This window comes from Orcinus orca, chromosome 2 (genome assembly GCF_937001465.1).
Source record: "Orcinus orca chromosome 2, mOrcOrc1.1, whole genome shotgun sequence".
NCBI lineage: Eukaryota > Metazoa > Chordata > Mammalia > Artiodactyla > Delphinidae > Orcinus > Orcinus orca.
The window spans coordinates 106,505,019-106,532,542 of NC_064560.1; the positions used below are offsets into that span (position 1 = coordinate 106,505,019).

General features: G+C 39.7%; 1 protein-coding gene across 1 annotated transcript in view; it reads right to left on the reverse strand.

The window, feature by feature from the left end:
* Window positions 1-19,722, reverse strand: part of SCG3 (secretogranin III) — a 38,708-nt gene extending 18,986 nt beyond the window's left edge. The window contains exons 1-10 of the mRNA XM_004281676.4: window positions 19,237-19,722; window positions 18,496-18,548; window positions 17,948-17,993; window positions 17,637-17,852; window positions 12,783-12,925; window positions 11,808-11,957; window positions 8,768-8,945; window positions 6,179-6,295; window positions 2,409-2,492; window positions 455-592 (exon numbers count right to left, since the gene is read on the reverse strand). Of these exons, the coding sequence (XP_004281724.1) occupies window positions 455-592; window positions 2,409-2,492; window positions 6,179-6,295; window positions 8,768-8,945; window positions 11,808-11,957; window positions 12,783-12,925; window positions 17,637-17,852; window positions 17,948-17,993; window positions 18,496-18,548; window positions 19,237-19,327 (1,216 nt within the window). The 5' untranslated portion in view covers window positions 19,328-19,722. The remainder of the gene's footprint in view (window positions 1-454; window positions 593-2,408; window positions 2,493-6,178; window positions 6,296-8,767; window positions 8,946-11,807; window positions 11,958-12,782; window positions 12,926-17,636; window positions 17,853-17,947; window positions 17,994-18,495; window positions 18,549-19,236) is intronic.
* Between the last annotated feature and the right edge of the window lie 7,802 nt (window positions 19,723-27,524).

Consider the following 27,524-nt stretch of genomic DNA (forward strand, 5'->3'; position numbering starts at 1 on the left):
TCAAGTCTTTGAAAGTGTCAGATTGCAATCAATATAAATGATTAAGAAAATTTGCTTTGTTAAATCCATAAATTTTGATGACTTTGTTAAATAAGTAGTATGTGACTATTAAGAGGAGTGTCAATTACGTTTAAATGAATATTGCTTAATAAATTCATAAGATCATAAATTGGACATTGAACAATGCACAAATGGTCATGAGTGTTCCTCCCAAAGTGCAAAAGCCCATTGGACGGTAAAGTCCATCAAAAGATGAAACCAGTTTGCCATTCCAGAAGACTCAAGACCATTAAAAAAAATTGCTATTCAAATAAAGGTACCACGTGCTGAATCTTCTGTATACAGATGATGTTAATTTCTCCAATTTGGTGGGGCTTGACTTGTGGATGACCCTTCAAGTGAAAGTTTTTGCTTCCCCAATTTCATTGTCAACGTAGAGCTGTCAATTCCATACCTTTTGGCTCATCTGTCTTTCCTCTTGGGTTGGAGTCCTCATCTTTTGTGGAATCCTTCAAGGTTCCGTATTCCTTTTCCATCTTAGCAGCTTCTTCCTTGGTACTGTCTGTTTCTTCATGACTCTTCTCTGATGGCACTGTAATCAGATTGTGCACTATTATAACCCTATTTCCTATCTATTAATTAATTCCTAGTGTAGAAATAAATTTTATTAAAAAGGTGTAGTTTGAGGTCAGATCATTTTTTGAGCTGAAAGAGATCTTAGTGATTATCTAGTGTGACTCCTCCCTCCCCACCATTTCACAGAAGAGGAAACTGAGGCCCAAAGCGGGGAGAGATGTGCCCAAGGCCACCCGTTGAGTTAGCAGAAGAGCTGGGCCAACACCCCCCACCCCCAGCTTTCTGGATTCTGGTTGCGTTTTTTCTGTTCTGCGACACTGTGATATTAGAGTGTAGATTATTCTCCTTATTTTAATCAGTGTTGGCATTCAAGTGGGATAGGTCAGTTTCCAAAGTAAATTTGAGTCTTGATTCCAAATGAAAATAACTCTGTAGTTGCCCCATCTCTCCTTGATGTTGTTTTTGAAGAACAGTCTGTTACTCAGAGTAGCACCTAAGGGTTTGGGGCTATGGCTGGACTTCTCTCCTGCCTCTTTCTTCATACTCCCTTATCCCTGGTCACCCTAATGCAAAGAAGAGTATTGAACCCTTGCTGTCAATAATAACGCTTGCTCACTTCTCACTTAAAAATAACTATACTTCCTTCTAGAAATCCTATATTGAATTAAAGAATCATAAAACTTGAAGTAGGTAACCCCTTGAAAACAATGGTAATGCATCCCTGTAGTCAGTAAAATAGGGAATGTCAAGCAGTCTAATGATAAGCTTTTTTCTTTTTTCAGTAAAAGGTTTATTACTACAGAAAAATAGGAAAAAAGAAAAATCAGTTATTGTCTCCTTAAACATCCACTACTAGTGTTGTAGTATATATATATACTTTTTTGATGCATTTTTTTCATACTTGTGGCACAATTTTGTTCCTTGCTTTTGTCATTAGCATCATTATGGAAGAATGTTTCCATGTTATTAAAAACTGCTTGAAAACATCATTTTAAAGGGCTGTATATTCTATCAAATATAGGTACATAATTTCTGTGATAGGGACACAAAATTAAAGTATAGGAGTTTGTGATCTTGGGCTTCCCTGGTGACGCAGTGGTTGAGAGTCCGCCTGCCGATGCAGGGGACACGGGTTCGTGCCCCGGTCCGTGAAGATCCCACATGCCGTGGAGCGGCTGGGCCTGTGAGCCATGGCCGCTGAGCCTGCGCGTCCGGAGCCTGTGCTCCGCAACGGGAGAGGCCACAGCAGTGAGAGGCCCGCGTACCAAAAAAAAAAGAGTTGGTGATCTTTTCTCTTTCTGCGCCTTCCTCATCCCTGAAATTCTCCTTTGTACGGCTCTGCTCCGTGGTGTTCGCCATGCTAAGCAGGGTGATGAGTAGAGATGCAGAAGTGAGGAAACCAAGAGAAGGGCATAAATCATACCACATGGGGGCACAGACTGTCCCAGAGGAGAAAGAAGAGCTGGGAGGGGAGAGTATGGGAGGGAGCAGCAGGAGGGGACGGAGGGTAAGGGACAGTGGTGATCTGGGGAGAGAAAAAGATACCTAAAGGAGAATTTTAGGAAGGATTGCTCAACTTGGGATATAGCTCTCACCTTTGCCCACCAGCCACCGCTTCAGTAAAGTCCTCATTTCTTTTCAGTGCTTCTTGGGATTAAATTTCTGTGCTGACTGGCCAAGGTTATCGCTACTTAATCCCATGGTTGGATTTCAGGTTTTCAAACTTTTTGAAATCTGTAATTCTTTATCAATGTTTATTGAAGTTCATGGTTTACCACTCAAAAGGGTTATTTTGCTAAAAGTCGGGGGAAAAATACTAAAATAAATCATACCTGGGAAAAGCTTGCTCTTATTGTCAGTAACATTTTTTTCTAGTTTGTTCTTGGTCTGAAGAGCAATTGTTTCATCCAAGTTTTCTGGAGGGGGGAAGGGAAGAAATAAAATTTTATGTCCTAAAAGACCATTTCAAAGTTTTCCTAAAAATGTTTAAATCTCACCAGAAATAGCCAAACAGCAATTCCACAATATTAGCACTGCTAGTAAGGGGCTTTGATATGGATTATATTTCATTGACTCTCAAGATGGAAAGGCATACAATTTGAGATTCTTAAGTTCAGCTTCCTACTCAGTTAACTGCAGAAGTCCCTTCCACATTTCTGTGACCACTGTGATTGAGGCCTATAATGGACAACTGTGGTTTGGGCCTACTCAACGCCTTCTGGTAACTACACCTTGATCTTCCTTTGGAGAACCCAGACCTCTCCCACTCTCAGCAAATTTGCTCCACTGGTGGCTGAATAACCCAGGCCTGGCTGCTCCAGCCCTCAGGCTATGGTGATTGGTTCAAGGAGGAGCACATGACTCAAGCCAGGCCAGTGAGATTCAATGCTAAGAGAAAGAGGCTCTCTTTCCATTAGGATTGCTCTACTGTGCGGATGTGAGATTGGAGCTGTACCAGCCATCTTGTTTCCAGAATGGAGCAGTTTATCTGGAATCAATCAACATACAAAAAGTCAGTGAGATGGGGAGCGATAGATTCCTCACACTGTGGTGGGCTTCACAAACCTGAAGCCAGACTACCCCCACCCCTGGACTTTTCAGTTACATAAGGAAATAAATTCCTTTGTCGCTTAAGCCAAACAGTTGGATTTCTGTCATTCAGGGCTCTCACTAATTCACGAGGCAGCCAGTTCTATTGTTAGTCTTAAAAAATATTTTTTTCACTAAGATAGAACATTGTGTAAGTTTAAGGTATAGTACAACATACTGATTTGATACACTTATATTCTGCAAAATGATTACCACGGTTAGCTAACACCTCCTTCATGTTAGATGTCTTAAGGGCGAGAATTTCTCTATTCATATTAAGCTGAAATCTGTATTCTTGTCTTTGTCCTAATTCTGCTCTTTGGAGTAACATCTTGTAGGTGTTACCAGATAGGAATCTAGACTGTGACCACCTCAAGGCAGTCAATGAATTAGAATCCACAACCGTGGTATTCAGTTATTTAACCAGTCACATATCCATCTTACTAATAGGACAGGGCTATTTGCAAACAAGCAGTTCTTTGCAATTTGTCTATAAAGAGTCCATTATTACTTTGTATTATTTCTCCCCAAGAAAATTCTTCCTTCTACCCTACCCCACCCCTTTTTGAGAAGAAAATCAGTATATCCTATTATGTGACACATTCTGCTTTCTTCTTTGAGATAGCGACCACAGCTGGCAAACGTCGTAGTCACCATACATTGTTGGGACCAGAACAGAAGGGTAGATCACTGATCATTGTTTGTCACATGCTGAGATGGAGGAGAGGAGATTAGTTAATCCTCTCTCTTCTACCCATGCTGCCCCTGAGCCCTTCAGGGTCTGAGGGTGTACCTTCATGGCAGCGACAGTCAAAAGCCAACATGCTTGTACAGAAAAATTCTCTACATACAACTCATTTTCTGATTGTAAAAGTTATATACGAAAATGAACAGAAAATTGTAAGGAAAAAATAACACTTACTATGCCCAGATAATGTTTTGGTATATTTCTTTCTAACTTTTTTTTTTCCCAACTTTCTTTCTTTATGCATATCCATTTTTTAACACCAAAATTAAGGTCATATTCTAAATGGCTTTAAGCATTCAATAATATATCATGGACATTTCCCCCATCATTAGTCTTTATAAACAATATTTATTTATTTATTGTTTATAAACACTATGATTATTAAAAGTAGTTTATAACATTGTTTGTAAACAATATTTAAAACACAATTTATAAACATACAATTATTAAAAATGCAAACATTAAAAAATAAAATTTAGTCTAAATAAGAATTAATAATTTATATAGTCTCCTCTTGTGGGGTAGCAAGTTTATTTCTATTGTTTTGTTTCTATAAGCCAGTGCTGTCCAATAGAACTTTCTGCAACGATGGAAATACTCATTTCTGTGCTGTTCAATATGGTAGCCACAAGCTACCTGTGGCAAGTGAGCACTTGAAATATGCCTAGAGCAACTGAGAAAACAGATTTTTTATTTTGCTTAATTTTAATTACTGTTAATGTAAATAGCAACATGTGACTATCACACTGGACAGCACAGCTATAAATAATAGTGGAAATACCTGGTTTGCACACAAGCCTTTGCGGCATCTCTAATTTATTTCCATAGAATAAATGACTTAAGTGTGAAATATGAGTCACAGGGTATTGATATGAAACAATGATTGATTTGAAACAATGTTTTAGATCTATTAAGTGGGTAAAGTAGGCCACAAAGCACGGTGTGTAACTAGAGCCCATTTTTTGTTAAATAAGATAAAAGAAAAAAAATGACATAGGTATGTATGTGTATGTGTGCATACATTATTATGTATTATATACATAATATATATATTATGAGTGATTTTTTCACTGTCTTTTTAATATCTTTTTGCATTGACTGATTTTTTTAAATCAATATGTTCTTTTATAATCAGAAAAAAACCAGTAAAACTAGTTTTCATGTAGGAAAAAATGGCATTTATACAGAACAACTCTGGATTACTCTATCCTATGAGATTTTCTCTTCCATTTAATTCTCCCTCCCGCATCAGTGATCAGAGTAAGGGGCCATGAGTTCATCTTGCCCAAAGGACTTCTGAGAGGAATGGTATTTGGTGATTAACTAAACCAAGCAGGGAAACAAAAGGCTTTTCTTCTTTTAACAACTTGCATGCAGAATCACAGATTGTTTAAGCTTATCTGTAAAGTTCAAGGAATCAAAGGTTGACAAACTTTTTCTGTAAAGGGCCAGTTAGTAAGTATTTTTGGCTTTGAGGGCCATATGCAGCTACTCAGCGTTGTCATGGTAGCATGTAAGTAGCCACGGACAACACTAAAACAAAGAAGCACAGCTGTGTTCCAATAAAACTTGATTATGGATGCAGAAATTTGAATTTTATGTAGTTTTCTCATGTCACAAAACACTATTATTTTTATTTTTTTTCAACCATTTAAAAATGGAAAAGCTGTTTTTAGCTTGTGTGCTATACAAAGATAGGTGATGGGACAGACTGGCCCATGGCCAGTAGTTTACCAGCCCCGGTTAGAGGTAACAGAGTCCTTTATTTCACAGATACAGAAACTGAGGTCCAGAAAGGTGAGTGCCTTCCCCAGCATGACAGACCTGGTCTGAGGCAGAGCTGGGACCAGGAAGCAGAACTTCTGATGCCTAGTCCAGTGCTCCTTCCTCCTCACCACACACAGGCCGCACTGGTTAAAATCAAGACTCTTTTTGTCCCAAACCATGCAAACACAATTGGGAAAAAAAAAAGTCAAATTTTAATAATATTATCCCTGGCGAGATTATTAGAAAATGTTAATAAGACAAAATATAACAAAGGTGAAATGTCTGTATTTGAACTGGATCTGTAAATATAAAGAGCTGAAAACGTCTAGTTAATTTTCTTTGTATGCGTTGTCAAGCTGGGCAATTCTGATTACCCAGATGATTCAGGCTACTTTGGCATAAATTATCAAATTAGTAAAATAATTGTTGCCAAATCCCTCATTCATTTTGGACAATGAAAACTAACCACTGTGAAAACAAAAGAGGTAGGACTCTCACCAAGGTAGGAAACACCTTCTTCTGGAGATATGGTGCCATATTTTACCATCATCTTCACAAAGTCAATCAACGTTTTCATGATAGTAATCAAGGTTTCTTTCTCTTTTGCCTCTTTTTCTATATAAAAGGACAAAATAATTTTTTAAAGACTAGTGGAGTATAGCTTCATCTTTCAATGTTCATTTATGAAATACAGCATCTTATTGAAATAGTTCTCCCTACATATATAGCTAAACCATTTATAGCTAAAATATATTTAATTTCTGAAAAGCCCAAGACTTGATTGGTAATACAGAACAATGTACAGGTATACTGAACTTTTTCAGAAATGGGTAATTATAACTTCTCCAAAACGGTTTACCTTAATCTAAAATATTTTATTGATAGAGTAGATGATAGAGACAGTTTGCAACCTGAGATAATATAAACTCAAAAGGAAAGTTAGAAGACTGGTAACCCAACAACCTTTCTCTACTCTGGTTGTATGTTTTGGAGGGAAGGAATGACCTGTTTTCATTAATCAAGCTTAATATTTGAAATAGGGACACACATGTTTCTTTATTTTTTAAATGCAATGTTGACTTTTTAACAGTAGTATATATTGCTTTCTAACATTTATTTCATTTGAAGGAATAAACGCATATAGTGAAAATATTCCAGTGGTACAGAAGTAAACAGTGAAAGCAATATTCTCTTCCTCTCCCTCCCCACAACTCCTACTTCCTATAAGCAACCACTACTAACAGTTTCTTGGAAACTTCATATTTGACATACTGTTCTGTATCCTGATAGAACAAGATGGCCAATGACTCCATAATAGTTCAGTGGCTATATTAATTCTAAAATCAGAAAAAAAAAGCTATTTCCATTTTTGAAGGAAAGAAAAACTAAGTTGCTAGAGAACTGTTTCCCTATTCTTTCAGCTGCCAGGAAGGATTTTCTCTACATACTTCTAGCCTTTCCCCCCATTTTTTCATCCTCCTCACAGATGAGGTTGGTAGCCAACAGCCATTAGTCTCCTTTTCTTGAAGGATGGGGATTTGGAATCTTTCTTCTTTCCGTTCCCCTGGAACAGTGGAAGGCAGGGAACTGAAAAATGTGCCTGCTGTGCAGACTCAAACTCTTCCAGGATTGGCTGTTCCAAGAGCTAGACTGGCGGTAGGGAGTAGACAAGCCCACTGCTGGCTCTCACACCAAGCTACATTCTACAACCCGGTCTGTATCAGTAGCAAAGATACTTTGGTTTTCTCAATTGGTTCAGACCCTGGGTAAAAAAGATGGGTACTATCAAAGACCTCAGTGTAAGTATTTAAATTAAAAGTCTATAAAAACAAAGGCAATAAGGAATGGGGTCAAGGAAACTGAAAGATAAAAACACACAAAATAAAGAATATTCCATACAGTGGAATCTTAAAAATACCACAAAAGTCACAAAGTTGGGAGAGAGGAAGGTGGGAGAAGAGGTGCGGGAGAGAAATCCTGGAAAAGGGCAGGTAAATAATAACTTCAGCAATCACATTATTTGCTCAAGGTCACATCCATATAAATATTTGGTATTATGCTGATACACTTCACTGACAAGAAGTGACTCACCAGGATGACAGAGGTTCTGAGCTGGGTATCTGCCAACCAGTGGGGCAAGAATAGACCCTCAAGATGTACAAGCCCTGCAGACACCAGCAGGGGGGCTGGTGCCATCTGGCCAATGTCTGGGATTGAAGGACAAAAGGATGTTCCCCAGAAATGAAGTCTACTCTAAGGTCACTTCTTGGGGAAAGATGTTACAATTACAGAAGTCTTTATTACAAATGTTCAAACTGGCGATGAATCTTTAAACAGGAAGAATAAAAGCTATAAGGCAGTGCAGGGCAGCTATATGGACAATAACAACAGAAAATTGGCACATTATTATCCTCCTTGCAGATTAACCAAAAATAAACATGAACTGAAATCTTCAGTCAACTTATTTTGGTGCACATAAAAAAGAAAAGAGAGCAACACATTAAGGACTTTTTTTTTAAAAAAAAGCAGAACATTTCCCAAGCGTGTTTTGGGCTCCTGACCTTCATTAGTCCAATGTTTAGTTCAATTCATTTGAAGACAAGTTGAAAATATCTAAAAAGCAAAATTCTGAATCATTTAAAAATAATAAATTATGTTCCATACACTGTTCTTACTAAGAGAGGAAAATAAAGCCTTTTTGAAAAGAGACTTGCAATAAAAGTTGAGGCTGAACTGGGTCAGGCCAGGAACACTCTGATTCATCCCTATATCGGTACAAGGTTCACTACAATCCCAGGAACACAGCATGTGTTCAATACCTGTTTATTGAACAAATAAATGAACCCTCTGTTAACATGAAGATTAAATTATCCAGAAATTCCACCTTTCCTGATTACCCTTTCCTAAATATTTCCATGGCTAGTACACTTCTTTTGAAAAAAATCAATGTGAACTATTTTCCCTGAGGCCATAATATACGTCATTGATGGTTGAATTTAGAAATTGAAAACAGGAAGGAAAAAACCCCACCCACACATTTCCTGGAATTACTGTTTCTGTTCCACATGGTCAGAAAACAATGTTTACCTGAATCAATACTTTTCAGTAGTGCATAGAAGTTTGGGAAATACTGGAGTTCCTCAAAGTTGTCTTCACTGTAGGTTTTAGTTCTGCTTTCCAAGCCATTTGTCAAGGTTAAGGTGTTAGACACTGTTTCATCATTTTCTCCATTAGTAAAACCATCCTGAATTGCTGCCATTGGAGTCTACAGTGGGGGAAAAATCAATACAAAATAAACATTTTTGTTAGAACTGATGACAATCCAGGATGATTCTTTCCTCTGTGACGCGCTTGAATTGAAGTGCAAGAATATCTCTTCCTTTGTAAGCTCCTGCAGGATCAAACTCTTTTGCAGGCGTGTGGGCATCTAGTTACATGGGAAGATCATTGGGATTTAGAGACAGGTGCTTTACCTGAAGACCCTGGCTCCTGCTCAGGGGAGAATAGACAGGTTCCTGCCCTGGCCAAGTTTCCCTCCACTAGTTCTCATGAGTGTTTCTTCATAAAACTGCCTTTCACCAAGGAGGGGAGCTTTGAGTTTATAGAATCTACCAAGAGGGATGGTGCCAAGATACAGGAAAGCCTGTCACAATGTCTAATGCTAGCAGAGCAATCATACCTTAGTGATTCCTGGGTGACATTTTAAACGCTGGCTGGGAGGGTACACAAGACTCTTTTTCCCAAACCTGATGTGTGTCCAGTGTTCCCTATCTTAATGATCCATTCTCCACTGAGTGAACTAGACAGAAATGTAAGAGCCTTTCTTGCCTCTTCATTTCCCTGCATTCGATCCATCAGTAGCCTTATTGGCCATACTGTCTAAATTTATCCCAAATTTGTACATTTCTCACTTTCTCCACTACCCCACTCTAGTCCAAGCTACCTTCACTTCTTACTTTTTAACTGGTACACCACCCACCATCCAATCTATTCCCAACCCTGCATTTTCCACGTTGTAGCCAGTTATCTTTTTAAAAATATGATCATGTAACTCCTTTGCTTAAAATCCTTCAGTGTTTTCCCATTGCTCTTATGATAAAGATCAGAATCTGTACATGGCTGATAAGACCCTGCTGATCTGGCCTGGGTCCACCTCCCCAGTCTCATCTCTCATTGCTCTCTCTGTGTGGCAGCCACACTGTCCTTGTTTCAGTTACTTGGGTACTCCACACATCCTTCTCTACATATTGCCTATCATATTCACAAGTTAACTCCTATTCAGCCTTCAGTTTTTGGCTCAAGTCACCTCCTCTGGGAAGCCTTCCCCAAGCCTAAGTCCAAGACAGGTTCCTTTTTTATGAGGTCTAGTAGAACCATGTTTCTTTTCTCAGAGTACTTAATGCAGTCACAATTAAAATACATGACTGGGCTTCCCTGGTGGCGCAGTAGTTAAGAATCTGCCTGCCAATGCAGGGGATACGAGTTTGAGCCCTGGTCCGGGAAGATCCCACATGCCGCAGAGCAACTAAGCCCGTGTGCTACAACTACTGAGCCTGAGCTCTAGAGCCTGCGAGCCACAACTACTGAGCCCACGTACCACAACTACTGAAGCCCGTGCACCTAGAGCCCATGCTCTGCAACAAGAGACGCCACCGCAATGAGAAGCCCGCGCACCGCAATGAAGAGGAGCCTCCACTCGCTACAACTAGAGAAAACCTGCGCGCAGCAACGAAGACCCAACACAGCCAAAAATAAATAAATAAATTTATTAAAAAAATAAAATAAAATAAAATACGTGACTATTTGAAGACCATCTACCTCTTCCCTTAGACCTTAAGCATAATGAGAGCAGGGATTGTATCTTTTTAAATGAGCATTTTATCCCCAGTGTTTGGTACATAGGTGGTACCTCAATAAACATTTACTGAAAGAATATTTTGTTTGCATTTATGCATTTAGATAATATGAGTGAGCAGGTCAAGTATATGGACATTTTAGAGATGGGAAGTAAGGAGTATATAATGGGAGTGAAGGATCATGAAAATTGCTATGTCAGTTTTGGTTCAGATTGGTAAGTTTGAGTAAAAGCCATGAGTTCTGTGATAAATCTAGATAGTTTTTTTTTAGGGTGGGTGGATCTTGAAAAGCTGTTTTTAAAAATGGCAGATGGTGGGGATTGGAAGTAGGGAGAACAAAGGAGAATTTTTGGCTAGCAGTAAAAAACAAAACAAAAACAATCCATACCAATTTCTGTTTTCTAGCCTTCCCTAAAATAGGACCATAGGTCTATATACCCTTTTTCCTTGTATTTGGGATAGGATGTTGGAGAGCCATGCATGGGGTATGGGAGATCTGGTGGAGAAAATGAAAGGAGAGGTGAGGAGTTTGATATCCTCTTATATCCTCCTATAGTTAGCTCCATCTAGAAATTTAAAAAGGAATTCAAGGAGGAGAGAATGATTTTAGTAGTTTGGCTGAGGCCAAAGAAAAGACGAAGAGGCAAGGAGTCCAGCAAGGACAAGGACAAGTGAATGGCAAGTCTAAGTAAAGGATGACAGACAGACCTCTGAGCCAATGGAAAGAGGAAGGAGCAGGTGGGAGGACACAGGGTAGACAGAGAGGCAGCATGAGGCAACTAGCTCTGAGGAATATAAAAGCTGGTGTGGAAAAGGATCAAATCAGCCCAAGTTTCTTTTTTGGGGTTTTGGGAGCAGATGATGACATCCACTGTGAACAGAAGTTGGATACCAACTTCTGTTGTGAAATACTTGGATCCAGTGCACTGTGATTATATGAATTGTTATGTGAAATAACCGTTTCACATAATATTATGTGTTATTTTACTCTGGGGTATAAGGCATAATCTTTACTATGTAATATAACATGCATCTTTATACTATTTTCAAAGTGGAGTTCATTTATATCTTTTAACTCATTGGTATTTCATTAATGTATATATTTTAAGTGGGCTAAAAATGTCACATACCCCAATTCTTATTTGGCACAAACTGAAGTACTAATTATACACAGATTGTATTAATTATATACAAATACAAGTATACACACACATCCATGCACATGCATATACACATACATAATAGATGCATATACATTTGCATATACATACCACTTTCTCTGGTATTTTTCCAGCCTGACTCTCAGTCCTGTTCATTGGCTTATTGAGTTCCTCTTCATAACTGTTGGCTTCCTTAGAGATCAGTTTTTGTAAAACCTCTGCAACTTCATCTTCCAGTGTGTGTGCCTGGCTTTCTGTGATCTGTTATAAAGAGTCAAAACATATAACTGTTATTCCCATTTTTGTGATTTAAAAAAAATTCTAGACTGAACTCTTTAGTTGAACACATAGTTTTAGAAGACTAGAGAATGTTCTGGTCCCTCTTCTGAACATCCCTTGATTATGCCTCTACTACATGCTGGCCTTCACAGTAACTGCTCAGCACTCCTGGGAAGAAGTGTCTTTGGGCCCATTGTGCAAGCATCAGTCCTATCTGTTGGAACCCACAGAATACTTAATTTGAGAAACAACTTGAGGGTTGTTTCTCAGTCCTCAGCTGCAGGTCATAGTAGGTAACCTTTGAAACCTGCAAATTTAGTGCTCTCCTAAAGCCTGCCAGGCCTGTGTTAGTATCTGGGAGCCAAGCTGGGGCAGGGTCAGTTTGAATTGCTTAGGGCTTCCCAATCATTGTGTGGCTTTGCACATCTTATTTCCTTCTCATCTAACACATTTTTTTTTAAACTTCTGCTGGTTAAATCCCAACCATCCTTCTAAGCTCACTTCAAACACCTCCTCCTCTGAAGCTTTTCCTTATTGCATAACTGGATATAATCCACCCTCTGGCACACTGAACCACTCAGATGGTTCTTATGCACCTTGCATCATGAGCACTTGCGTACTTGTCTAGTGCCTCTGATAAACCATAAATTCCTAGAGGGAAAGAGTGGTGTCTTACTTGTCCTCGAGACCCATGGTGACTGGTATAAAGTAGATGCGTTATAAACATTTGGCTCTTTGAATGAAGTGGCTTGGCTTCTTAGCATATTCCAACCTAAGGTTTGGTTTATTCTCATGCATATGACTTACTAGGCCAAGATTCAGCAGTTTAGAAACGATCTTGTCAAATACTCCTCTGTCATTTTCCTCATAAATCCTGGTAGCAATTTTCTGGACAATGTCTTCAGCAGTTAAAGAAGTTCCATCTAGTTGATGAAGGCCATCTGGATCATCTAGACAAAGCAATCACAACTTCACGTTGTGGTGGTCACAGACCTATTTCTTGGATTACATTAGATTTATAATCTATATCTTGTACACTCAAATATGTTTGGAATATGTTTAAGGTGGTGCTTAGTCCATGTAAACTCTTAGTTTAAAATAAAATTTGACTTCAAGAACCTGGGATGATAATGGAAATTCTGAAAGCTTCTTATGTGATTATAAGAGGAAGATCTGAAAATAACACAAAAGGCCTCTCCGCTTTTAGCACTAATAGTACAAAAAGTAAAATACTGTTAGATAGTATGCAGTATTGTTCAAAGCACCCTTCTATATATTATATAATTTGATATTCCATTTCCCCACGAGAGTAGATTGGTATTACCTGCACCTGTACTCCCTTTGCAGGCAAATTCCTGGGCTGAGGGTGGGGAAACCTGCCTTACACCCAGAATCAGAGAGTATGTACTGAAGATTTTATGACTTACCTGGAATAACTGTTTACTTGTGAGTATGTGTCAGGGCACCTTTATGTAAGGTAGCTTAATGTGACAAGCCTCTTTCTCCAGAGAATGGGGAACTTATTTTATGTGCCTGGAATTTAAGCTTTTGAAATGTGATCACAGGTTTGCACAAAGCAATATGTAAATCTATGTAAATCTCAGCAGAGAAGCTCGCAGATATGTATCCTTGGCTTTCCTGGGAATACATTTGGCAGCACTACTCCAGACTAAAGCAAGGGCCCTTCCTGAGGGAAAGGAAGGATACAGTAGGGTTGGTGGCAAGGAAGCTTTGCACTATGTCCACAGAGCACTCCCAGGAATTAATTGGTCTTTTCCAATCTATACCACATGGAACAGTATATTCATATATGCAAGTTTACAAGGCACTTAACCTGTCACTTCTAGGCAGCTTGGAAAGATCAGAAATTTAGCTCCAGTGATCCCTCTTGTTATCTCTATATCCTTGGACCACTGTAAAGGAAGTTAATAAGAGTATCTATTTCATGGGATTGTGAGGATCAAATGGAATAAGATGTAAAAGCACCTTTTAAATTGCAAAGTATCGTATGAAAGTTAACGTAGTTTTATGAACCGTAGATTTGTACCTGAAATAAGGGAACTACAATTATCTTCTAGAGAAAATAGACATTGCATCCCTAGCCAAATCCTACCCTAATAATTCTGATATTCACTCAAAGAAAGAAGAACCTAGTACATATTTCTATTCTGATTCTCTCCTTTTCTTCCATAGCTCCTGGGGATTCATAGACTTCTTCTAGACTCTATGAAGCTGGAAGTATGTGCAGCCTCAGGCAGAATATCCTCTTCTTGCTGTTTGGAAAGAAGCTTAGGAAAATGAGCAGGGTGAGTATACACAGAGGGCTGGAAGTTCTCTGACAGTATATGATTGCTGAATTGTTGGCCAACCCATGAGTTGTGAGCCCTTTGAGTCCTGTGTACCAGTGTGACGAATGAGCAGAAAAGTCCCTTAGAAAACCCTGTAAAATCAGTTCCCCTCCTGGCTGACTGAAAATTGGGCTCATCACCCATGTTTTTCAGGAGCAGAGACTCACTATCACTTAGGTCTGATTTTTCCATTTGTGGGTTGCAAGTCAGACTCTCGGGAATATGTGGAGCAGACACTTCCCTGGGTCTAGGCAGAGGTGGAAGCATTTATTTCCCTTCTCACTTATCCCTCGGGATCTGAAAAAGGAAGAATAGTGGTTGCCTGCTGAAGCTGGAAAATAAATGAGATGACTGTTTTTCAGTTAATTTACTTCACAACAGGAAGAACATTAGCAACACTCTGAAGAAATAGCTTCCTCCTCTGCAATGCTGTATTCTCTTGAGCCAGGAACTTCAGGCTCCCCTAGCAGAGCTTCGCTAGATGGGGTTGATAGTTGAGCAGGTGGGCAATGCTCCTTGCCTTCCAGTGATTTCCCCTGCTCCTCTACAATGGACAGAATTACTCAGAATGGCTTCTCTACTGCTCGTGAAGGGGTGTTTCACCCTCCTATACAGACCTCAGAGGGAAACCAGACATGAGTTCAATATTTATAAGTTTTTAAAGCATTTACAACTCTAAGTGGATGCGAAAGGGCCTTGTTCAAAGTTGTCATCTGCTCAGTTACATTTGAATCTCCAGGCATCTAATATGGCACTTGGCCTTCATTTATTCAATATATTTGTATTAAAGTCTTAATATGGGCCAGGACTGGAAATAGAGTGATAAGGAGTTTAGATGTGGTCCCTAACTGCACAGAGCTTACTGTCTAGCTCACAGACTGATACATAGTAATTGCTCAATGGATATTTGTTTGGTGAGTGCACACAGGAGCCACAAAGCACTATTTCCTAAAAGAAACTTACAAAAATCCTGAATCATACATACTGTAGAAAACACTGAGACGGAGAATTGGTGGGTCCTATAGCACAAGCCCATTTAGAGGTTTCCTAAAGGTATAAAAGCACCCTGCAGAAGTTAGGCCCCTTGCCCTCCCTTCTGGGATGTAAGTCTGCATACCTCTGAGGTTCTAGTCACCTGAGTGGTCCCAAACCTTCTGGTTCCAGCATTACCAGGGTATGAGAGAAAATCAGCAATTCACTCATATCATTCTCTCCAAGAATCTTTTTTGTATACTCAAGTGGACTTAAAATGACCCCTAGGGTAAACCTGGAACCATCAAAACTAGCACTTGGTAGTTCTGAACCTATTTGCATGTTAATAAAATGTTGAACAATTTAAACATAAGTTGCTCAAGTTAGTGATCAGATCACAAACAGATCTGCCTCTGTTTGCATGTACAGCCCATCTGACCAAAAAATGCAGTCAAACAAACTTTAGACTATTTTTTTATTTTATTAAATCAAATGGTCGATTCAATCAAAGTGGTTAAATCTATTTTTCATGGGGCTATGCCCAGTGCCTATTTATTTCTAGCCCAAATGTCTTAGTTTAAAAAGTAGAATTCAAAAAAAAAATGTCCCTGGGAATTCCCTTGTGGTCCAGTGGTTAGGACTCATCGCTTCCACTCCCATGGGTCCACGTTCAATCCCTGGTCGGGGAACTAATATCCCGCAAGCCATGCACAGCACAGCCAAAACAAAACAACAACAACAACAACAACAAAAACAAAACCCTGACACAAAAAAAACCCCAAAACATTTCCCTGAATAGTATACAAAGTGAAATGTGTCAAAATATAGACCATCTCCCCCACACCATCTATATAAAACACACTTCTGAATTCTCCTCAGGCTACAATAGCCTATAAAAGTCAAATTTAATTGGCAGTTGTTTTCTGACAGAGATAATCAGTATAATTCTCTTGTGGTCCGTGGAAAAGAATTAAGACACATAAGAAAATCTGTAGTCACTCCTAAGCACCAGTACTCAGAATGGAAGACACACTGAGGAAGACCTCAATGCCTCGGTACAATAGTTAATTTACTCCCTCAAGTATTCTTTTATTTGTATTTGTTCATTTTTCAATTCATGCAACAAATTCACGAGCTCCAGACACTTGGACTATACCGTCTCTGTTCTCATGGAGTTTTCAGTTGAGTTTAGGAGAAAAAGATAAATCAGAAGTAGTCACACTCAAGGACGTAAAATTACAAACTGCAGTACGTGCCATGAAGGAAGGAAATAAGGTTTCTATCAGATCATGTGCGCTGGATGAACCTAGAGAAGTAGACAGCCCATGTAGGACTGTAGAAGCCACGTTAAGGATTTGGGGTTTTATCCTAAGAGAAATGGGAATCTATTAACAGGTTTTATGCAAAACAGAGACATGCTCATGTTTGTGTGTTGAAAAGATCACTCTGGCTGCTACATGAAGGATAAGATGGAGAGGGTCAGAGCGAATGCTAGAAGATCCATTGGAAGATTTTGCTCTAGTTCAAATGAGACATGATTGGAGCTTGGAAAAAGATGGAGGTGACTGGGGATAGAGAAAAAGATTTTGAGAGATACATAGGAGATAAAATTGCTAAGACTGGTGGATTAGAATTTGAGAGGTAAAGAAAAAAAGAAATAGTTTGACTCATAGATTTGTCTTGAAAAGCTGGATGTATAGTAGTGCCTTTCCTAGAGGAAAGAGGGCTAAGTTGTAAGGTGTACAGAAATTATGAATTTAATCTTAGACATGTTAAGTTTGAGGTGCATCTGAGACTTCCAAGGGAAGATAAGTCGGTAGTTAGCTAGATATAGGTCTATAGTTCAGAGCATTCTGGGCTAGTGATATGAAACATCAGGATATAGATGGTAACTGAAGCCGTGGAAAGGTTAGAATGACCTAGGGAGAAAGGATATAGCTAGGAAGAGAACACTGAAAAGGGAGTGACGAATATTCCACTTGGGGAGGGGGGGTATTTTGTTGATTTAATTGTTTGAGAATTATGATATTTTGCTTGTACTAATAGTTAAATTGGAATGTTAAAATGAATTCAATAACATAAAATATAGAGAGTAGATTTAAATTTTTTTCAAAGCATCAGTAAAGGAACCTTTAAAGAGAAAATAAAATCTGGGCTTCTGTGGAGCTGGAGCTTTGCACATTATCAGTAAGTTTGGGCTTTATCTCAATTTTGGACATGACTAATAAAGGACTGTAAGTGTGTAAGAGATATTTTTAAAATATAGGACTTTCTCTTAACCCATAATGGGAAACTCCAAATTAGAGAAAATAGGTAGCAAAACTTCTTTTTCTTCATTTACCTTGAAATTTATGATCCAGTCCACTCTTAGTAGAATCATAATCATCAATCAGTCTTCGATTCTTGGTTGAATCAACATCTTCCAGGTTCAATTTATTATCATTTGGAGAACTTTTTACGGACTGTCTTTCCTTGTCATTCTTTTCCTTTTCTGTTATAGCCTTTAGCAGGTTCAAGTTATCAACAAAGGAATAATTGCTCTCACCTGGCTTGTTTTCTGGAAGAAAAGCCCCCAAACCAGGCACATCCGTTTTAGTTAAGCTTCTCATAGCCTACATTATTTAAATTAACATCAATGTAATTTCTTATTACCTGAAGGGTATGTTTTTTTAATCTTGTCTGCTTCTGCTTCAGCAATCTGTGAAAGAAACAGGAGATAGACCTGGTTTTAAATCATTACTCCACCACTTACCAAATATGACAGCTCAATAATTTAATCTCCATGGGACTTAGCTTTCTTGTTTGTAAGATGTAGTTAATAATTTCTATCTCAAAGTATGTCATAAGGATTAAATGAGATAAAATAAAGGGCAGATGGTCTATAAATATTAATTCCCTCTCTGATAATATTGGTAAAAGATAAATCTCTGATAAAGAAATCTTACAATAGAATGGATGTGATGTTGCGCTTACTGGCTTATTATGCAGGCAGCTCTTTGCATTATACTGAACTCTCTATATTTAGCTGTTGGGACATAAAAATTACCAAAATTATATTTCCCATCATAATTTCAATGTTTATTTATTAAGCTCCTGAGGTTTGTGAATTCAAAATGGCTAAAAATTCGCGGCATAGTTACATTAAATAATAATAACTAAAATAAAATGGAATAGCATTTATAATTTTACTTCCGACCTACCTGCTCATTCAAAGGTCTTTCTGCACTTAATTCTCTATTATGTAGGGGTTTGTCTAGAATAAACACACACAAATACAAATTTAATTGTTCATTGTAAAGACAATATGTCTCATTAAATAAAATTTTCAAAAAAAAAGGAGAAATATTTTTGGATGACTGTGAAACAAATATATATATTAACAGAGATTATCAAGATTATCCAATAACGATGATTATCAGTGTTGCCTTGCTTATTATCTTGGTGTATTTCCTGAGTTAATAGAATTACACTTTTTCTTTTTTTTTTTTTGACCAGAAATCTAACATATTGTTCTAACACTTGGTTTACCAGCTGTTTTCAACTAGACAGAGCATAGTCTGGATTGGTATTATTGGCACATTAAAAGCTTTCTTCATACACTGCACGTTTTATGAATAGAATATCTGAGAATGGTTGTAAGATGACTAGGAAAAAAACAAAAAAACAAAAAAACCAAGCCATATATTAGGCGGGAAAGCCACCCCCTCCCAATTTCAAAATAAGATCTTTCAAAACAACTTATATTATTGTTCTATCATGTAAAAAGTGAGGGAGGAAAATCTGTCTTCTGGCTCTAAATTCGAACTGATTTCTCTGTCAATATGCACGGATATGACGTGATCAGAAAATGAGGCAAGGTGATTTACAGCTCGCGGATTATACCAAGCTTTACCTTTTCATGGCGAAATAAAAGGGAGGTGGGCAGAAAAGTGTCCACGTACCTTGGCTGCCTGCCGGTTTGGGGAAAGCTTGAATTGGGCTGCTGTGGAGCACCAACACCACAATCCAAGTGCCGGTCCAAAGGAACCCCATTCTTCCACGCTTGGCTTCAGAAACAGCCTGGCGCCGGGCTCCCGGAGCTATAGCTTTTGTTATGAATGAAAAGGAGGAGTAAAAACAGGAAGAGCTAGGAGGGCGGGCGCAGGGAGGGCGAGTGGCGGGGGCTCGGAGCTGGTGGAGCTCTCTGCGGCTCCGGAGTAAAGGGATGAGAAAGACTCTGGGCGCTCGGGACTCAGGTCTTCAGGTGGAGGAAAGCGCTGTCCGCCCCGTGGGTGCTGAAGTTCCTGTGACGCGGAGCGGTCAGTGGATCGGCTAGGGCGTCACCTTATTCTCGCTCCCTCCTTGAGAGGAAGTGAGGATGGAAGCGCATGCTCCCTGCGAGCCAGAGGCGGGAAGGGGTGGTGTCAGCGCCTCGGAAGCTGCTCCAATCCCCACAGCGAGTGGAAGCGGGGAGGACGATAGACTAGCTAGCATATTTTCGGTGCCACAGTCCTAGGGGTGCTCCTGCGCTCACGGTCACCTGGATTGCTGTAAACGTGCACATCGTTGTCGTAACCTCCCAAGTAAACGTTACCTCAGGGACCAAATGCTTTCTCTGCCCGTGCACCCGTCAAGGAAAGCTGGATAACCTTGTGCAAGGGGTTCTGCTTAGAGATTATTCTGGGATACCGTCTCCAAAAAGCCCTTCTTTCCATTCCACCTTCTGTACCTAAAAGGTAGATATAATTCTTATATTCTTAGAAAAGCCGTGCCTTTTGTGATTTGGGTTGACGTACCAGGGCTCCCTTGGTGCTCTTATTTGGGTCTCAGCTCTATGGAGTCCTTTGAATTGGGATATTTAAGGAACATTCTTTCAAATAGATTGCTGCAGCACACTCTCACTCTCCTAGATGAGGAAACAGAACAACAACAACAAAAATCATCGTTGGTTCCCCTAAGGGTGAATATCCTCATCAGTCCAGGGTAGGTGAGCAATAGGGGCCAGTTTCAATAAAAAATTTCCCCTTCCTCACCATGGGAAACCCCTCTTCAAAGCAAGAAAGGAAAAAAAGAAAAAGAAAAAAAAAAAGCAGCACTTTTGTAAAATTCTTCCCTAGGATTCAATTATGCCTAAGGACTTGGTTGTTCCAGCATTCCTTGAAGAGAGTGGGTAGTCATGAAAAGCATTTTTCATCATAACTAGGTCAGGGAGGTTCTTCCTATATTTTGAGAATATTCCCAGAAGCCTAAGATTATTGCATAAAAGGAGCTATCAAAAGACTTTAAAATGATGAATACAAGCAACACTAATGTGAGCAGGGTGCTGAGTAAGCTGTTTAGTCTCTGATTTTTAAACAGAGCTTGGACCCTTTCCTTTGGACTGTGGCATGCTGGGAACTAGTCTGAATAATGACCAAAGAGAAGAATTCAGCACAATCAGGCCTTTGATTTCTGCACCCCGGCTTTTCAAGGAGCAAGTTAGTTGTTCAAGTACCTAAAAATAAACAGATGCATCTCCCTCATTCTGGAGGTCTTTGAATTTGGATATCACTCAAATACCTTCTTTAAGAATCTAAAGAGCACTTTTGATCTAACACCTACTTCGAAACAAATAGTTGTTTCTTGGCAGTGATGACATAGCATTAATATCCCAGTAGGCTGCATGAAAAATATTGTCTCCCAATTTAAAATCCCAGCCAAGTGAAGGGCAAATTTCCTCTTCTTTAAAACAGAGGTGGCAGGCTCTGTTTACCTTACAGTGTAATTGTGGAGAACAATTGAGTACATGTCTGGATCAAATCATTTTGATGCCAGGAATATTTTGACACAGCCTAAAAAATAAGTTATGAAGTGTTTTCAGCTTTTCATAAACATTACCAAATATTAGGTGAAATAGTCAGTCACTGAGATTTACTGTGTCGCCTCAGCCTCACTGCATCCTTTGTCCTGTCCTTAACTTACCTCTCCCCACAATGTATGTTTGCAGCTGGGAGGGACTCAGGATGGAATTAAGGGAAGGGATGGCTATTGAGCACGATGCATTGCTTGCCAAAAATGAAAAAGGTATTTGACTTTTCTCCGCCATTTGTACTCTAAGTGACTGTGTTAAATCTAAGAACATGTTCTGTTGCTGACCAAATGAGCTGTGGAGCACTGAGTAAACTGTAAGGCATGGAGTCATTTACATTCCTCAGTCTTACGGATGTTTCTGCCAAACGTAGTATCGGTCTATGAGTGGAGTAATCCTAAGTTTCATTTATTCATTCATTCATTTAAGAGATAAAGTTTCATTTATTCATTCATTCATTTAAGAGATATTTATTGAGTACTCAAAATGTACCAGGTATTGAGATAATTGCTGGGTATACAAAGATAAGTAAGGTATGGTCACTGCTGGTCTTATAGGCTGAAAGAAAGGACTGTGATTATAACAAGCACCACCACAACTATTTACTGAATAGGTTTCATGTGCTACACATTGATCTCACTTAAATGTAAGTGAACAAATAAACATGAGAGTGTGTTATGGGTTCCCTGTTGTATGTGCAGAGTTCGGGTGGGGTGCAAATAATGGAGTGAATGATCAGGAAAGGTTTCAAAGAGAAGATCTCTTTCCTTAATAATAAAAAATTAAAATATTTGATTATTGTGTGTAAGCACACTATAAACATTGAATAATATAAAAATATATGTTGAAGTTGCAAGATAAGTGTCATTGACACAGATCAGGTGATCATGAAATAGACAACATACAATGCACAGTGACTTTGTCAATGCTGTTTGTATATGTGTGAACACACACATGGTTTGATTGTTGTATGCTCATTCACTGGTATAGAAGATGCCTTTTGTGCTGAGTCTTGAAGATAGAGATATTTGAACTTGTTTATATTTATTAGAGGAAAAATTTTGTATTAATTATTATTGCATATTATATTACAGAAAATTTCAGACAAACACAAAAGGAGTAAAAATACTGAAACAAACTCCTTGAATTCATTACCTAACTTCAATAATCATTAACTCATGACCACTGTTTTTTTTTGTTGTTTTTTTTTTTTGCGGTACGCGGGCCTCTCACTGTTGTGGCCTCTCGTGTTGTGGAGCACAGGGTCTGGGCGCGCAGGCCCAGCGGTCATGGCTCACAGGCCCAGCCGCTCCGCGGCATGTGGGATCCTCCCGGACCGGGGCACGAACCCGTTTCCCCTGCATCCGCAGGCGGACTCTCAACCACTGTGCCACCAGGGAAGCCCATAACCACTGTTTTTATTTTATATTCCCAACCAATGGATGATTTATGTGTAAAAATCCCAAACTTCGTATCATTTCATCCACAAGTATGTCAGTATGTTTACCTAAAGGATTAGGTTCTTTTTTGTCCTAGCATTACTGTAATACCTTTAACATATCTCATAATAATAATATTCCTTTTGTATCATCACATATCTAGTTAGAGTTCAAATTTCCCCACTTGCCTTATAAATATTTTTACAGGTGGTTTGCTTACACCAGAATCCAAATAAGGCCATATGTTGCATTTGGTTGGCCTGTGAGAGACCCATATTAGTATAAGATATTGCAAGGTTTTCTTTCCCTTCCCCAGACAAGTTAGTTGCTTCCTTAGAATACTGTGCACACTTCCAGTGTAGCATGTATCCCATTGTACTGCTTTTTGTACATGATTCTTTTCTCTTCATTTCAAAAATAATAAATATACACTGAAGGAAAAATTCTGAAAAGACAGGAAGTAAAAAGGAGAAAAATTATCTCATAGAGACAACCACTGCTAACTTTGGGCATATTTCCTTTTGGTGCATGTTTTTCTAAGAAAATATACACATATTTATAAAATCGTATCTCTCACTGTAATTATCTCCTTACATATTTAGCTGTCTATCCCACTAAATTGTGAACTCTTTAAGGGAAAGGATCTTATCTTGCTTACCCTTCACTTCTCAGCCCTTCTTACAGCATCTGGAAATCCATTTGCTTAAGTAAATGAATGAAGTGATGAAGGGTTGCCTGTTTACCTTTAGTCTTCAAATGCTGAGACCATGATGGCTGTCCCACATTGGAGGATCATGACAGTCTTGCAGGGCCAGGAGCTGCCAGTTCCTTCAAGAGCTGTTAGTCACTCTGTCAGCATGATCATCCACTCAGCATTTTCTTTACCAAAGAGTAGACTTGCAGAAGAGTATTCATGAAAGGCCTAAAAATAGAGATCCAGAGCTGGCAAAGGCTCACACAGATACAGAGCTATAGGAATGGATCCATTGCTGTTGAAAAGACTGACACAGAATGCCAACACTAGAGATGGCTACTGGTGTAGCTCAAAAGAGAAATGTGGAATCTGGAAATTCACCATCAGAGGAAAGTTGAAGTAACCAAGGATGATGGAAATGAGGAAATAAAAAGATGAAAACAAGGAAAGTAAAAACATGGAAATGCAAAGAGTATATGAATAGAGAAAATGGGCCCAAATGACAAGATGTGATAGGCCACCTACAGAGTGCAAAGTGCCAACACTGAATCTGAGAGTGGGAAGGAGGAGAAGGCAGCTGGATGGCAAAGATTTTTGTTGTTCACTTACCTCATTTGTACCATGATTGAACCAGATTGTGTCAATCTCTTGCTCCAGAGGTCATGGGAGGAATGTGTGAGTCATACAAGGGCTCTCTCCAGAGATACAAGTGTAGAGCAGTTTCCCAGAAGGAATCGGGGTGAGGGTGTAAGGCAAACAAAAACAACAGATGCTCACTACACTGTAGAATGTAGTATTGATATTCAAGATAGATTAAACATTATTGAGTAAAAAAATCAAGTGGCCTATTAGCGGTATGATTCCTATTATAAAAATTGTGTGTGTGTGCCTGTGTGTGATCGTAAATAGTGATTTGAAAATTTTATTTCCCATAATGTTTACAGTGGTTGCCAGTTTAGGACTTTTTTTCTTTGTTAATTAGGCAGTTCAGAATTCCTTGAATTTTCAACATGCATATGTACTTGTTTTATAATCAGAAAAAAAAAACTCAATAAAGCAATATAATCTATATTTAATTCAATAATTCAATTTTATATACTAAAAACATATTCTATTATGTTTCAGACAATTGTAATGAATTATCTCCTTCTGGGATATGAGAATAGATTGTGATAAGGTCAGCAGAGGGGAAATTAAAATCTAGTACAAGGGTGGTTTTGTTTTTTATGACATTCTGCTACTATTTGAATGCCATTCGAAACAATTTTTACAGTGCCTGGTCATTGTTTTTATTTCCTTTTTATTGTGACCTCCTTGAGGGGAGGGGCTGGTCAGGATTCATGTTTTTATCTTGGTGCCTAGTATATTATAAGGAAGTCAGTAAATTTTTGTCGAATGGAATTTTATCACCTTATGAATCTATACATAGCAGTTCTCTTACATGAGGTTTGACACCTTTTCCCAAAGCGCAGGTGTACCTCAAGTAGCCAAACTATGCCGGACACCATCCCTGTCTATCATCCCTACCCATACCCTCCCTTTCCAGGGGCAAAGCTGCTAGATGGTCTGGGGCATGCTTGAGGTGGGCTAAGGCTTCCCAAGGACCCATCCTACACCCTCCCAGGCTCTACAGCTGGCCTCTGTGGCACTGGGAATTAGGAATAGGGGATTATTCCAGGTTTTTTTCCCCTGTTCTGTAGTACAGGTTTCGGGGTTGTGGGGAAGGAAGATAAAGCATACAACCTGGGATTCCTTTCAGTAGGGTGTGTTCTAGGAGGATTTGCTAAATTACTGAGGGCATGTGTTTCCTTGTGGATCTTCACAAGGTACTAGTTGCAAGATGTGCTCAGCTTGCATGAAGTCCAGGTCATTCTTGACTTCCTCAAACACAGCAGGCCCACTTCTGCCTCAGGGCCTTTGCACTTGCTGTTTTCTCTTCTTGGAATGTTCTTCCAGATAGTCCCAGGGCTTAATCCCTTACACAGATCATATTTTTGCTAAGAAGTCACAGTCTTAGGAAAGCCTACTGTCTCAGGTCGAGTTCCCTGGGAAACAGACTCTGAAATGGAGATGAGCAGGCAGGAAGTTTTTAGGGTATTCTCTTGAATCAATACCTATGGAAGGGAAAAGATGGGAAGGGTTTACCAGCAGGAGAAATTGAGCCACAATACAATATCAGTGGAGGCTTTAGCCAACCCTACAAGGAGGTCTAAAGATGAGACGATCCTGGGTTTCCCTGGTGGCGCAGTGGTCGAGAGTCCGCCTGCCGATGCAGGGGACACGGGTTCATGCCCCGGTCCGGGAAGATCCCACATGCCGCGGAGCGGCTGGGCCCGTGAGCCATGGCCGCTGAGCCTGCGCGTCCGGAGCCTGTGCTCTGCAACGGGAGAAGCCACAACAGTGAGAGGCCCGCGTACCGCCAAAAAAAAAAAAAAAAAAAAAAAAGAGAGATGATCCTTCAGAGCTGTCTTGAGTTGGAGCAAAAAAGTAGGCCTTTATACTTTTGCATAGATCAGTCATTGGGTGTAAGCCTTCCCAGGAAGAAGTCAGAACCTTGGATGAGGTGTTTTTTTTTTTTTTTGCGGTATGCGGGCCTCTCACTGCTGTGACCTCTCCTGCTGCGGAGCGCAGGCTCCGGACGCGCAGGCTCAGCGGCCATGGCTCACGGGCCCAGCCACTCCGCGGCATGTGGGATCTTCCCAGACCGGGCCACGAACCCGTGTCCCCTGCTTCGGTAGGCGAACTCTCAACCACTGAGCCACCGGTTCTTTTGTAGCTAGGGGAATAAGATTTTCAGACCTGAAGTGGCTGGCATATGAGCAGTGCATCCCAACCTTTACCACACATACCCTGACCCCCTTATTTAAAGTTGTACTCCCTGTCCTTACATGCTCCCTCCCCCTTCTCTGCCTTATATTTCCCCATTGCACTAACCATCTAACATACCATATAACTCACTTGTTGATTTTATTTATCTTTCTTCCGCAACTAGACTGTGAGATTCTTGTGGACAGGGATTTTGTGTATATACTTTTTCTTTCACTGCTGAATTTCAAGCATCTAGAATAGTGTCTGACATATAGTAAGTGCACAATACATATTGATGCCTGGAATATGCTTTAAAACCCCAAGACTATGCTTTAAATTTCGAGGAATGGGAATTCCCTGGTGGTCCAGTCGTTAGGACTCTGTGCTTTCACTGCCGAGGGCCTGGGTTCAATCCCTGGTTGGGGACCTAAGATCCGGCAAGCCACTTGGAGCACCACCCCTAACCAAAAAAACCAAAAACCGAAAACCAAAAAAAAAAAAACCAGGAAAAAATATATAGCTAGCTAGATAAATAGAAAAAATAAGATTGGCCATTAGTTGATCATCATTGAAAATCTGGGTAATGAGTACATGTACACAGATTCAGTATACTATCCTCTGTAATTTTGTATAAGCTTGAAAATCTTCGTAATAAAAAGCTTTAAAAGAAAAGGTTTATTTTAAATTTACTGCTCACCAGTAGAGACAGCAGTAAGAGAGACTGTTTTTCTTTCTTCTTTCTCCCTAAGGTGTATCCGAAAATACAATTAAACAACTTTCTCAGTGGAACAGAAAATCAATAGTTTTGCTCTGGTGCTCCAAAACCCATCGTCCAGTCATCCCTGTAGGCATGCTGCTGCCATGGGGACCCCAGATGACTTAGCTGCCAATGCCCCTGCAGGATTAGTGGTACAATTTCAGTTTTCTTCTCCTAGGATGTCAACATTTTACAGACATCAGAGAATGAAGCCAGCATTTCTTGCTAGACACTGCGTAGATACAATTAGATGCATTCTGAGAAACTAAGAATGATTGCTGGATTTCCCCTCCCATCTGTCACAGAACAGTGGACAGGAGGAGGCTGTGTGAGAGTGCCCACCTCTCCACAAAGTGGAGAGTAGGTTGACCCACAAAGAAAAGGAGTACCCTCTTCTCTGCCCCCTCTACCCCAAACAAATCCCTAAGAAAGGCCCTGCATGGTATGACTCCTGTAGCCTCTCTGACCTCATTCCCTTCCACTCACCCCCAGGCCTTTGAGCTCCAGCTACCCCAGCCTCTTCTTTTCCAGGCATGGTCAGACTAGCCCTCGCATTGGTTCTTTTACAGTGACTTCCTCCTCTGCCTGGAACAGTCTCCACATGGCTCATTTCTTCACCTCATCCATATCTTGGCTTGTGTCACCTTCTCCATGATGGATTATTTAAAATTGTATCACTTCTGCCACCCCGTACTCCCTACCCT